Below are 14,068 nucleotides of genomic sequence, written 5' to 3' on the forward strand. Positions count from 1 at the left end.
ACGGACAACACACTAACAAATATGTCAGGCAAGATGTGCTCTGAAGAAAAATAAAGCTGAGTAAGGGGAGTAGAGAGTGACAAGGAGGAAGAGCTATTTTGTATGGGGAAGTTGGGCAAGGCTTCTCAGGGCAGGAGACCTGTGAGTAGACCTTAAATAACCCTTCAGCGAACTCCACGGATCTGAGGGCAAGAGGGCATAGTGGTCCCAGGCACGGACTTGGGAGCCAGACTGCCAGGTTTCTGTCCCAGATCCACAACTTCCTAACTCTTGGCAAGGTACCTAACTTTTCTATGCCTCTGTTTCCACATCCATAAAATGGAGTCGATAATGCAGTCCCCTCTTCTGGAGTTGTTGCGAGGATCAGTGCTTAAAACAGGGCTCAGGTATAAAACCAAATCCTTTGCTGTCGAGTTGATTCCGACTTGTAGTTACACTATAGGACAGAGTATAACTAACTGCCCCATACTGTTTCGAAAGCTGTCAGTCTTTAAGGAAGCCAACTGCCACATCCTTCTCCCTTAGAGCGGCTGGTGGTTTTGAACCACCGACCTTTCAGTTAGCAGCCCAGTGCTTAACCACTGTACCATGAGGGCTCCTTCATATAATAAGCACTATGTAAATGTTAGCTGTTATTGCTGTTGTTGGTCATGGTATTTTGTTATATCTGGGGGAAAGGTATTCTAAGCAGAGGCAAAAGTAGGTGCAAAGGTCCTGAGGCGAGACTGAGGCAAGTGCGTGTTTGGCATGTTGGAGGAACAGCAAAGGGGCCAACAGGAGTGGGTGTGGGCAAGGGGATTGAGATTCGCATCAAGGAGACTCCAAAGATTTTCGCTTGAGCGACAAGAAGGGAGTTTCCTGAGATGAGAAAGAGCATTTAGGATTAGAGGGAATGAAGCATTTGGACCTGTTAGGTTTGAGAAGTTTGAACTCTTATGTGGTGATACTCAGTAGGCAATTGGGTCTGTGAGACTAGAGTTCTGGGGAGGGGAGAGGCGTTTACCTAGAAATGGATTTTCCACAGATAATCCAAAGGTGACCGTGACAAGGGCAGTGAGAAAGTAACAGGTGGGGGGAGGGGTGGGCAGCTACTTAGGCAAGGTGATCAGCGAAGACTGGGAGGTGGCGATGAATTCCAGCCCAAGCTGCTGGGAAGGAGGCAGCCTGAGGGCAAATACCAGGGGGATGGGGGGGATCCAGGCAGAGGGAACAGCAGAGCCCAGGGCTGGAGGTGAGGAAAGAACTTTGCAGCCTGGAGAGGAGGCCTGAGTGGCTGGAGCACCTCGAGGGCAGGGAGAGGGGAAATGAGGTTGAGGAAAGTTGAGGTTGAGAAGACTGGAAGCCCCTTGTCAAATGGGGCATGGCAGTGCCAACTCTTAAGATCGGGAGAAAAGGAAAGCAAAAGAGAAGGAAAGAGGCCAGAGGAGGAGAGACAGAAATGCCCCAGGCACCCACTGAGCACCCGCTGGGATATGGGGAGAGATGAGACCAGGGCCTGTCCTAGCAGAGGAGACGATTTCACGAAATGAGTGCCAAACTGACACACAGCAGTTGCGGTTGGGCCTTGGAGGGAAGAGTGAGTGATTCTGACAGGGACACCAGAGAGGACTTCCTGGAGGAGGTGGCACTTGAGCTGGGCCTTGAAGATAAGTAAGATTTTGAAAACCAGAGAGAACAGAGAGGCATTTCACACTGAGATGAGAGAATGCTGAAACCTGCTGGGAGCGCAGCGGGGCTGGACAGTGAACTCTCATAAACTGCTTTGTTACAGCAGATTTTTAATCCGTACTTGATGTTCTCTTTTCCCATGACTTCCACTGAAATTTTGGATACATAGCCCATAGAGCTGAACAGAAGATTTCAAAAGGTAGCTCGAGAAGACAAAGTATTAGAATGAAGTGTGCAAAGACCTGGAGTTAGAAAACCAAAGGTGAAGAACACGCTTGGCATTTCTCAAGGAGAAAGAGCTGAAGAAAAAAATTCAAGTTTAGGGTTGCAGTTTTGAAGGTGCGAAACCACCAGTGGCTCTTCAGGAGAGACATGTGACAGTCTGCTCCCATAGAGATTTACAGTCTTGGAAACCCTGTGAGGTTGCTATGAGTTGGAAGTGACTCAATGGCCGTGGGCTTTGGGTGTAGGTAAAATATTGAATGACCCAGGAAGCATCAAAAGAAGATGGAAGGAATACACAGTCACCATACCAAAAAGAATTGGTCAGTGTTCAACCATTTCAGGAAGTAGCATATGTTCAAGAACTGATGATATTAAAGGAAGAAGTCTAAGCTGCACTGAAGGCATTGGCAAAAAACAAGGCTCCAGGAATTGACAGAATACCAATTGAGATGTTTCAAAAAACAGGTGCAGCGCTAGAGGTGTTCACTCGTCTCTGCCAAGAAATTTGGAAGACAGCTACCTGGCCAACCAACTGGAAGAGATCCATATTTGTGCCTGTCTTAGTTATCTAGTGCTTCTATAACAGAAATACCAAAAGTGGATGGCTTTAACAAAGAGAAGTTTATTCTCTCACAGTCAAGTAGGCTACAAGTCCAAATTCAGCTCCAGGGGGAGGCTGTCTGTCTCTCTTGGCTCTGGAGGAAGGTCCTTGTCATCAGTCTTCCCTTGGTCTGGGAGCATCTCAGCGCAAGAACCTCAGGTCCAAAGGATGCATTCTGCCTCTGGCACTGCTTTCTTGGTATGAGGCTCCAAACTCCTTGCTAGCTTCCCTTTCCTTTTATCTCTTGTAAGATAAAAGGCGGTGCAGGCCACACCCCAGGGGAATTCCCTTTACATTGAATCAGGGAGGTGACCTGAGCAAGAGTGTTACATCCCACCCTAATCCTTTTAACCACAGGCAGAGATTATGACTTACAACATACGAAAATCACAAAATGAAGGACAACCACACATGGCCTAACGAAACTGACACATATTTTGGGGGGACACAATTCAAACCATAATAGTGCCCATTCCAAAGAAAGGTGATCCAACAGAATGCAGAAATTATCCAACGATATAATTAATATCACATGCAAGTAAAATTTTGCTCCAGATCATTCAAAAACGGTTGCAGCAGTACCTCAACAGGAAACTGCCAAAAATTCAAGCTGGATTCAGAAGAGGATATGGAACAAGGGATATCATTACTGATGTCAGATGGATCTTGAAAGCAGAGAATACCGGAAAGATGTTTGCCTGTGTTTTATTGACTGTGGAAAGGCATTCGACTATGTAGGCCATAACAAATTATGGGTAACATTGTGAAGAATGGGAATTCTAGAACACATAATTGTGCTCATGTACATAGATCCATACGCAGTTGTTCGAACAGAGCAAAAGGATGCTGTGTGGTTTAAAATCAGGAAAGATGTGTGTCAGGGTTGTATCCTTTCATCATACTTAATCTGTATGCTAAGCAAATACCCTGAGAAGCTGGACTGTATGAAGAAGGATGGGGCATCGGGATTGGAAGAAGACTCGTTGACAACCTGTGATATGCAGATGATACAACCTTGCTCGCCGAAAGTGAAAAGGACTTGAAGCACTTAACTGATGAAAATCAAAGATCACAGCCTTCAGTTGTAGATGACACCTCAACATAAGAAAACAAAAAATCCTCACAACTGGACCAATAAGCAACATCGTGATAGAGAAAAGATTGAAGTTGTCAAGGATTTCATTTTACTTAGATTCGCAATCAACACCCAGGGAAGCAGCAGTCAAGAAATCAAACTATGCATTGCATTAGGGAAATCTGCTTCAAAAGACCTCTTTAAAGTGATCAAAAGCAAAGATGTCGCTTTGAGGGCTAAAGTGCATCTGACCCAATTCACAGTATTTTCAGTCACCTCATTTGCACGTGAAAGCTGAACAATGAATAAGGAAGACCAAAGAAGAATCGATGCCTTTGAATTATGGCGTTGGCTAAGAATACTGAATATACCGTGGACTGCCAGAAGAACGAACAAATCTCTCTTGGAAGAAGTACAGCCAGAATGCTCCTTAGAAGCAAGGATGGCGAGACTGCGTCTCACATACTTTGGACATGTTATCAGGAGGGACAATTCCCTAGAGAAGGACATCTTGGTAAGGAAGAGGGTCAGCGAAAAAGAGGAAGACCCTCTACAAGATGGTTTGACCCAGTGGCTGCAACAGTGGACTCAAGCATAACAACAATTGTGAGGATGGCGCAGGACTGGGCAGTGTTTCATTCTGTTGATAGGGTTGCTATGAGTTGTAACCAGCTTGACGGCACCTAACAATAGCAATCCAACTGAAAAATTCATCTTGAGATATAGCTATTTTTTAAAACTCACATTATCAACCTTGTTAGTTGCCGCCGAGTCGATTCAGACTCATAGCAACCCCTTGTGTGCAGAGTAGTACTACTTCATAGGGTTTTCATAGCCATGGCCTTTCAGAAGCAGATCACCAGACTGTCTTCCTAGGCTCCTCCGGGTGGGTTAAACCGCCAACCTTTTGGCTAGTAGTCAAGCACTTAATTGTTTGCACCACCCAGGGGATATTTTAGCAGTTGATATATCTCAATAAAAAAGAATAAACAGTAAAAATATGGGGGTGGGAGGAAGAATCTTAGCAGTTGTCTCCAGGAAACTTTGGCCTTATCAGTGTCCAGTGAGTGGCATCTCCCCCTGTCACCCTTTGCAAGAGGTTACTCAGATGGACCCAAAATGCAGTTTGTTCACATTCACATTCTCAGTGGTCCTTTCCCAAAGAGTTGGGACTCCTGTTGAGTCCATGATAACAGCTTACACTTGCTCTGTGTTCTAAGCACTCCTTCTGAGCATTTTACACGAATTCATACAGCAACTCCTTATCATCACCCTGTGAGCTAAGTGCCTTCATTATCCCCATTTTGCAGATGAGAAAGCTGAGGCTCAGAAAGGGTAGCTAATTTAGCCTAGGTCACAACCAGATGGTAGGTGGCAGAGATAGAATGCAAACAGACTCTGGACCCAGGGTCTGTGTTCTGATCCTCTGGGCTCTGTTTCCTCTCGGGCCATCACCCCTTACAAAAAAAAAAAAAGAGGTCTTCGCTGTTCACTATCACAGGTCGTCATGAGAGGTCTTGACTCCTAGGAAGGACCCAAGGAGGTGGGGGTCTTGTGGCAACACTGCCCTGCCAGTTCCCCCCCTCCCCATGTCTCTACCTGTATGCTCCAAGACTGCAGGCTCAATGGGGCCACACTAGGATGCAGCGTCTTCCCCAATTCCGGAAACGGGATGCTGCCTGTTAACTCCACCCTGCTGTTCATCCGCCACTCCCAGTGAGCTGTTCTGCCTCTGTAATATTTCCTCAGCCCAGCCCCTTTTCCATCCCTGCTGCCTCAGTTCAGGCCTGCTTCCTAACAGGCACCCTTCCCCCACTCGCAGTCTGTCCCATCCTTCCCCACCAGAGGGAGTTTTCAAGAATTCTTCTGCTCATGTCATTCCCTCACTGAGACACCTTCCATGGCTCCCTACTCCTGACACCTGCCTTCCATGCCTTTGCTCTCTCTGTACCCTCTTGTTGGAGTAGTCTCCCATCTTTTATTCTGTATGTCCAAATCTTCCCCATCCTTCAAGAGGCAACTGAAGTGCTTCCTCCTCCTAGAAGTCTTCCCTGACTCCAAGCCCCAGAGCCCTTGGGCCTCTCCTCTCTCCTGACCTTGAGCTCTCTCTGCCTTGGATTATAGATCAGGTGAGCCCATTTCTCATCTCCTTTACTGGACTGTGAGCTGTTGAGGACAGAGACCATGGCTTGGGTTTCCTTATAACCGTCCCTCACCTGAGTGAGACCTGAAAATGGCCTTTCTGAACCCTCAGCTCTGGTTTCTTGTTTTTCATCTTTATCCTGGAGTTTTGCATTTGCACCTTGAGCTTGCTTCTCTACCTTGTGTGTTGAAGATAATCAGTGATAATCAGGATCGCCCTGGAGCTTGCCCATCCTCTGCCCTGACGGCTCCCCAAGTTGAGGACTTACTTCGCACTGACCTGTCTGATCCTGCAAAGTGCGTGTCTCCCTAGATCTGGCCTTGTCCTTGAGTTTCCTATCGCTGTGAATTTGCATTTCCAGCTAATATTTGCATGAGATTCCTGGGGAGAGACTGTGTGAATCTCCAGTCCTTGAATGTTTTTAGCGTACTTTATAATTTGTGCAGCTTGCATGAGCGTCAATTGCTCATTTCTCATAATTTGTTACAGACATGAACTGCCAGCTCTCGGGCTCCTCCAGCACCAAGCCAGGTACCTTGTTGAAAACAGGCCTCTCTCCGGAACGATCACTCTTCTTAAAATGTAAGACCCCGGGAGTGGGCAGAGGGTGGAGAGGGCGGGGAGGGGTGGGGAATAGAAATGGAGGTCGCCCCTTTTTTTTTTTCTGTTGAAACCCAACTTGTTTTCTTTAACCTTATTATTAGTTTTTTATTAAACAAATAATACATGTTCACTGTAGAAAAATTAGAAAACAAAGAAAAGCAAAAAAAAAAAAAGAAAGAAAATCACTCAATCCTTCTCTCTATAGAAAACTGCTGTTACTGTATGTCCTTCTAGCTTTCTTTGGAATATATTTACATACAAAGATGTATTTAATATATCTTTTTTTTTTTTAACAAACATGGTGTCATACTATACATACTGTTTTGTAATCTTTTTTTCATTTAATGATATATTGTGAACCTCTTTGTTTGTTCCCTTAAAAAATTATACAGGTAATACATGCTTCTTGTAGGGCAATTAGAAACTACAGATGTTCAAAAATAAAACAATTATCCCTCCCAGAAATAAATGCTGTTAATATTTAGGCATATAATCTTTCAAACGTTTAAAGCATTATATATATGTAGCTTTTTTAAAAAATGAGATCATCTGGTAGGTGTTCTTCTGCAATCTTTTTATTTGATTTGACACTAGAGCTGGATAATTTTCTATTTCAACAAGTGTATCATTATTTTTAAAGGATGCATAGTATTGCAGTGAGTGGACATATCATATTTAACCCATCTCATGATGTTGGACGTTTAGGCTGGTTTACCTTTTCATTTCTATAAACAAGGCTGCAGTAAATGCATTCTTATACATATTTTTTTGAATCAATGAAGAAGTGAATGATCATCTCTTAGTGTATTTTCTGATTCAATGTTAGGGGTCATTTCTCAATTAATTGCTGTATATGCATTTTTTAAATAAACTTTAATTGAAATATAAAATGCATAGAGAAAAGTACACAAATACCAGGTATACAGCTCAATGAGCTTTTCAAAGTAGGCATATTCTGTAACCTCCCCCAGATCAAGACATAGACGTTTCTAGCTCCCCGGAAGCCTTCCTTGTGCCCCATCCTAGTTACTATATGCTAAGGGTAACCAATCTACTGATTTCTAACACTCTAAATTAGTTTTGACTGATGTTGAATTTTATATAACTGGATCATTCAGACTGTGCTCTTTTATGTGTCCCTTCTTTCACTCAACATATTTGCGAGACTTAGTTTTATGATTATGTGTAGCAGTAGTTTGTTGCTTTTCATTGCTATATAGTATTCCATTGTGGGGATACAGCACAATTTATTTATACTATTCATGGGTATTTGGGTTATTTCCATTTTTGGCTATTGTGGATAATGTGCATACCTTTTGATGCACATATGTATGCATTTTGTTGGTATTTACTCGAGAGTGGAAAAGAAGGATGTCCCCTGCCACCATTTCTAGTCAACATTGTTCTAGATGTTCTAGACAGTACCTCAAGGCAAAGAAAAGAAATGAAAGCTGTAAGGATTGGAAAGGAAGGAAAAAAACAATCATTGTTAATGGATGACATGATTATTTATACAAAATCCAAAATAATAGACAAATAAGTCAGAATTTTAAATGGATTTAGGACAGTTGCTGAATATAATGTCAACATACAAAAATCAATTGTATTTGTATATATTAGCAACAATCAGAAGATGAAAATTTTAAAATACACTATTTTCAGTAACATAAAAAAAAAAACAGTAGGAATAAGTGTTTAAAAAGATGTGTAAAATCTCTTCATAGAAAACTCTAAAACATTACTGAAGGAAAGTAAAACCCATTGCATTTGAGTCAATTCCAACTCATAGCAACCCTACAGGACAGTGTAGAACTGCCTCATAGGGTTTCCAAGGCTGTAATCTTTACAAATGCAGACTGCCACATCTTTCTCCTGCAGAGCAGCTGGTGGGTTCAAGCCACCAACCTTTCAGTTAGCAGCTGAATACTTAACCACTACACCACCAGGTCTCCTCAAGGGGAAGCAAAGAAGGTTTAAATAAATGGAGGGATATACCATATTCATGGATTGAAGCACTCACTACTGTAAAATGTCAGTTATCCCCAGATGATCTGTAGACTCAATCACCTTCAAAATTCCTGAAGGTGTTATTTTTTTTTTTTTTAAGTGGCAAGCTGATTCCAAAATGTATATAGAAGTCAAAGGGCCAAAAATAGCCCAGACTATCTTAAAGAAAAACAAAATAGAAAATTAGAAAGATACCATATTTTTATGCAAATAACACACACGTTATATGTACTTCTGCCAACTGCACCCTTCCCCTGTGAGGTATTTTCATAGATATGCTATGTTTTTTTACAGCAATGTGTAAAACATACGGTCACACATATGGTCATCTGATTTATGATAAAAGTGGCGTGACAGTGCAGTGGGGAAACAATCTCTTTTAGTTACTGGATTAGCTGGATATCTGAATGAAAAAATTGAATCTTAATGCCTACCTCTAGGTGGATTGGAAGCCAAAACATGAAAGTTAAAACAATAAGCCTTCTAGAAAATAACTTATGAGAAATCTTCATGCTCTTGAGGTAGGCAGAGTTTTTTTTTTAAACAGGATACAAAACACACTCAAATAAAAAACTGATAAATTGGACTTCAATAAAATTAAGAACACCTGTTAATCAAAAGACAAAATCAAGACAGTGAAAAAGCACACCTCAGACTGGGAGATGGTTGCATTCAGAAACAGTCAACAAAATTTATAAAGAATTTCTACAAATCCATAAGTAAAAGTCAGTCAATAAAATAATTAGCCAAAGACCTGAACAGACACTTCACAAAGAAGGGTATATAAATAAAGATATGAGAAGTTTTCAACAACACTGGTCATCAGGGATATGCAAACTAAAACTTCAATGCGACAGCACTGTGCACCCTTCAGAATGGCTAAAATTTCAAAAACATTATATCAAGTGTTGACATGTATGTGGATAACAGGAATTTTCCTTATATTGCTGTTAAAAGTGTAATCTCTTTGGAAAACTGTCTGACAGAGTGTAAAAACTGATCATCCACATACCCTATAACCCAGACTTTTATTTTTTAAACTTCAGGTCTACATATATGGTGTAATGCAAAGAGCACTGTTGACCAGAGTTTAAATCACTGCTACCTTTCTGGAAGGCAATTTGGTCATATTTATCAAAGACCTTGAGAAGCATACTTGTTGACCCAGCAATGCCTCTTTTAGGAATATATCCTAAAGAAATAATTGGAGAGATTCATAAAGAGTAATATTAGCATTTTCTAAAGCTTTTTTAAGGCCTATTAAAAATGGTTAAAATGGAAAAATTGTTTTATATATATTTTACCACAATGAAAAAATTTTAAAGCCTAAATATTAAAAAATATGGGATAGGTTAAAAGATACTGCATCCATCCAACAAAATCTTAGGGTCACCATTAAAATGTTCTTATTTGATGTGGTAAAATGTCCATAATGCATCAGTAAACTTAAAAAGCAGATTACCCAGGAGCATGTACGGTATGATACCAATCTTAAGAAAAACTATAAAGTGACAAGTTAAAAAAAAAAAAGATTGGAAGGACATAACGCCTGTCTTAATGATAGTTTTCTTTTTTTTAATTAAAATTCTAGAAGTTGTCAATAAATTCCTATGATACAACATTCAAAGCGTATAAAGGTTGTACAGTAAAATTTTCTCTCCTCCTGCCCCCCAGCCACCTTCCCAGAGGCAATCAGGGTTAAAAGGATGGCTTTTAATTTCTCCTTTGGAGACTTCTGTGTGTTCCCCATTTTCTGCTGTGAACATGTGCAGGGAGCGGGGGCGGTTACTGGATTACAGCAGGACGGTTCCCCGGGGGTGGGGCTTGGTATAGCCCCGCCCCTGGGCGTGGCCCGTGTCCCCGCCCCTCTGCAGATGCGCGGACCCCGACGTTGGAGCCGGACACGATGCACGCGCGGCTGCGTCTCTCCGCCGACCGTTTGACGGTTCGTTGCGGACTGTGGGGCCGCCTGGGGCCGGCGTCCGCGCTGCGTTTCGACGCGCTGTGGCAGGTGCTGGGCCGCGACGGCTTTGCCGCCGGCCGCCACTACTGGGAGGTGGACGTGCAGGAGGCTGGCGCCGGCTGGTGGGTGGGCGCGGCCTACGCCTCCATGCGGCGCTGCGGGTCCTCAGATGCCGCCCGCCTGGGCTGCAACCGCCAGTCCTGGTGCCTGAAGCGCTACGACCTGGAGTACTGGGCCTTCCACGACGGACAGCGCAGCCGCCTGCGGCCCCGCGACGACCCCGACCGGCTCGGCGTCTTCCTGGATTACGAGGCCGGCGTCCTGGCCTTCTACGACGTGACGGGCGGTATGAGCCACCTGCACACCTTCCGCGGCACCTTCCTGGAGCCGCTCTACCCGGCCCTGCGGCTCTGGGAAGGCGCCATCAGCATCCCCCGGCTGCCTTAGGGGCCGCGACCCGAATGGCCGCTTCGCGACCGAATGGCCGCTCAACGTGCGACCGTTGCGACAGCCTCTGGTGTCACCCCACCTAGACGGGACTAGGCCACTGCCTCCTGTGACACCGTGCTCATCCGCCTCCCCGGCCAGTGAAGCCCGGTGCTTTGAGCAGTTCTCTCCTAGCTTCGTTTCCGATTTGCCCTAAAGAAGCATAAGCTGCGGCTCTCTCGTCGGCCATCCCGCCAGAGCGCTTCAACTACAGTGCTTCTAGTTGAGGTTCCTGAAGGTGACTGTCCACACTGAGCTGCAAGCATCATGACTTCGTCAGAGTACATTATCCTCAGCTTCCGAACCTCCATGCAGCACCTAGAACGATGCCTGGCACATAGTAGGTGCACAAGAAATATTTTAATGGAGAGCCAGAGTCACTCAACTCTGACTCTTCTGTCCCTTAACTGTCTCTTGGATCGGCCTTCTCTCTACTTCAGTTTGTCCATGTCACTTCCCTTCGGAGCAGCTGGAGAGTCTCTTACCACCTGCTGGTCTGAATCCTCTTCCATCCTCACCCTCCCCCTTAGAGCCATAGTTATCTGCCTAAAATCTCACTTAACTCTTAGAGCCATCTAGGAGCTCCCCAAAGACAAGGGGAAAAACAAGCACTTGACTCTAGCATTCAAGGCTTTTCTAGTCTGCCCCCAAACTATTCACCCTCATCAGGTTCTTATTGCTCTTCTCAGGGACCTTCTGATCAGAACTCTGTGTCATGAAGTCCCACCTTGGCACCTTTGACTTTGCTGTTATCCTCCCCCAGGCCATCACATACACATTTATACAGGGAAGCCCTTTCTTCTTCCCTCTGCCTGCCTCAGTCTTCCCCAGGCTTACCTGTTCCTGGAATTCTCCCCAAGCCACATGAATCTCTTTCTCTTAGAGCCACAAATCTGGGACCTATCTTTCCAATCATATGGGACACTTTCTGAGGGCAGCTATGCCGTACATACTCCCCACCCTGAACGTTCAGGTGGTGAGTAAATGACTAGCAGCTGGCTGTCATTGACTCACAGAACAAGTGAGCTGGGAGGGCCTTTAGATCACCCAGCCTGACCTCATTGCGCATTTGGGGTCCTGAAAGAGAATTGCTAATAATCCCTCACAGTGACATCTGGGCCAGGCCTGGAGCCACCTCTTGTTTCCTGTCCCCTACCCTCCAGAAAAGTGTCTTATCTGCCCTCTGGCCCAACCCCTCTGGACCCGCTTTCAGCCTGGGGGATTTTACTGCTTATTCATTTCTCAGGGGATGTTGGGAAGAAATCAGCAGGTGACTGAAGCTAAGCAACCACAGGTAGTCTTCCCAGCTGTCTTGGGACAAATAGTAAAGCCATGAGTGGGGTGTGGGCAACCCCAGACATCCCCATGCTCCTCAAATCCCTCAAATCCAGGTGTTGCCAAGGAAATCCAGACAGCCCAGTTTTCCAGACGGAGTGACAGAAATAGAGAAGGCCACACCAGCAGGTCCCCATAGGGAGCCAGCTCCTGTAGTGGGGGCGGCGGGGGGGTGGGAAGTAGGCCTCTTTCCAGGGTTTGTGCCTCAGTTCTTAAGGTTCAGCATCCTGATTTTGTCAAATTCCCTGGATGTGGCTTGAAGCAATACTGTGTTAAAGCATCTTCTTGGTGGGGAGGGCAGTGATAGGGTGAGGAAGATGCCAAGCCAAAGCCCGCTCGTAGCCTCAGTGCATTAACGAGGCTTGCCATGTGAATCTGCCAATTTCCAATCGTTTTGACCTAAGAGTGGCACTTTCATGTGAGTCAACCTAATATAAGTAGAATACAAGGTAGAAGAAACCTCCAAAGTACCTTTAAAACTAGCTGGATAGATGTCTAAGCATTGTACTGCAGGAATCCCCCAAAAAAGGGAAATTAATTCTACTGGGAATGGCCCAGAGCCTAATTCTGACGGGCAGAGGACATTGCAGATGTAGGGAAGGTGGGTACACTTGACCCCACATCTCTGTCTATCCCTGAGGACCAAAACTTGTTCCTTGACCCACAGCCATAGGGGCCAAGTAAAAACAGCAGTGACTCTAGTGCTGGAGACTGTTACGGATTGAATTGTGTTCTCTCCTCCCCACCACAAAAAAAATGTGTGTCAACTTCGCTACTCCATGATTGCCAGTATCGTGTGATTTTCCATCATTTTGTCATCTGATGTGATTTTCCTATGTGTTGTAAATCCTATCTCTGTGATGTTAATGAGGTGAGGTTAGAGGCAATTCTGTTAAGGAGGTAGGACTTAATTTACAAGATTAGGTTATGTCTCAGATCAGTCCCTTGAGATGTAAAAGAGTGAAGCAAGCAGAGAGACACGGGGACCTCATACCACCCCCTGTGCTGAGAAGCTTCTCTGCCAAGGAAGATTGATGACAAGGACCTTCTTCCAGAGCCTACAGAGAGAGAAAGCCTTCCCCTGGAGCTGGCACCCTGAATTCAGACTTCTAGCATCCTAGACTGTGAGAAAATAAATTTATCTTTATTAAAGTCATCCACTTGTATTTCTGTTACAGCAACATTAGATAACTAAGACACTGTTTTAATGCTTTACAACCCTTTTGATCCTCAAATCAACCCTAGGAGGTAAAAGTCATTCTCCTAATTCTACACGTCAAAATGGAGACAGGTTGAATAACTTGCCCAAGGTCACACAGCTAGCGATGGAGTTGGGGGTCTTAGATGCCATCAGCAATAGGTTTGTACTGCTGCCCACAAGGCCTCACTTTTCAGAATGACTGCAGTGGGTTGCTGGCCAGTGCGTGGTTGCTGCAGCCCCTCTGTCATTGAGCCCTTATTGCCTGTGATGCTCATCTCTTGCCTGGTTACTCTGTGGGACTTGATGCTATCTTGGGATTGCCTTTCACCCAGAGGGAGACTTGCTTTGAGAGTTTGGAATTCATGTAGCAGAAACAGAGCTGGGCTTTAAAGGACAAAAATGATCCACTATCAAATGTCTACTCTGTGCTAAAGCCTATGCCAGCCACAAGCAATTGAGTGACTTCAGGCTAGTCACTCTACTTCTCAGAGCATTACCCGTAAAATGGTGGTAATGACTCTACCTACCAATGCTGTTAGGCTCAAATGAGCCAAAGGTTATAAACTTGGCCTTAAATGCACAAATGCTAATCATATGCATTTGAAAAGAGACTCAAATATATACTTTGAAACAAGATGAATTATAGTAAACAAGGCCAAATAAATACGAACAGAGATTTGAGCATACATTTGAAAAGAAGTATTAATCTCAGTATTGGTTCAAAAGATCAAAGGTGAGTATGACACTGAGTCTCCATAAAA

The 14,068-nt window shown here is 44.3% G+C and overlaps 1 protein-coding gene across 3 annotated transcripts in view; it reads left to right on the forward strand.

The window, feature by feature from the left end:
- Positions 1 to 13,262, forward strand: part of TRIM14 (tripartite motif containing 14) — a 30,841-nt gene extending 17,579 nt beyond the window's left edge. For 2 of the 3 annotated variants that reach the window (XM_064291688.1, XM_003407575.4), the window contains 2 exons: positions 6,202 to 6,294; positions 10,197 to 13,262. In XM_064291688.1, the coding sequence (XP_064147758.1) occupies positions 6,202 to 6,294; positions 10,197 to 10,732 (629 nt within the window). In that variant the 3' untranslated portion in view covers positions 10,733 to 13,262. Of the gene's footprint in view, positions 1 to 6,201; positions 6,295 to 9,996 lie in introns of all 3 variants that reach the window. The other variant, XM_064291689.1, reaches the window with a different exon arrangement.
- The last annotated feature ends 806 nt before the right edge of the window (positions 13,263 to 14,068 follow it).

The sequence above is a fragment of the Loxodonta africana genome, chromosome 9, assembly GCF_030014295.1.
Source record: "Loxodonta africana isolate mLoxAfr1 chromosome 9, mLoxAfr1.hap2, whole genome shotgun sequence".
In the NCBI taxonomy this organism is placed as follows: domain Eukaryota; kingdom Metazoa; phylum Chordata; class Mammalia; order Proboscidea; family Elephantidae; genus Loxodonta; species Loxodonta africana.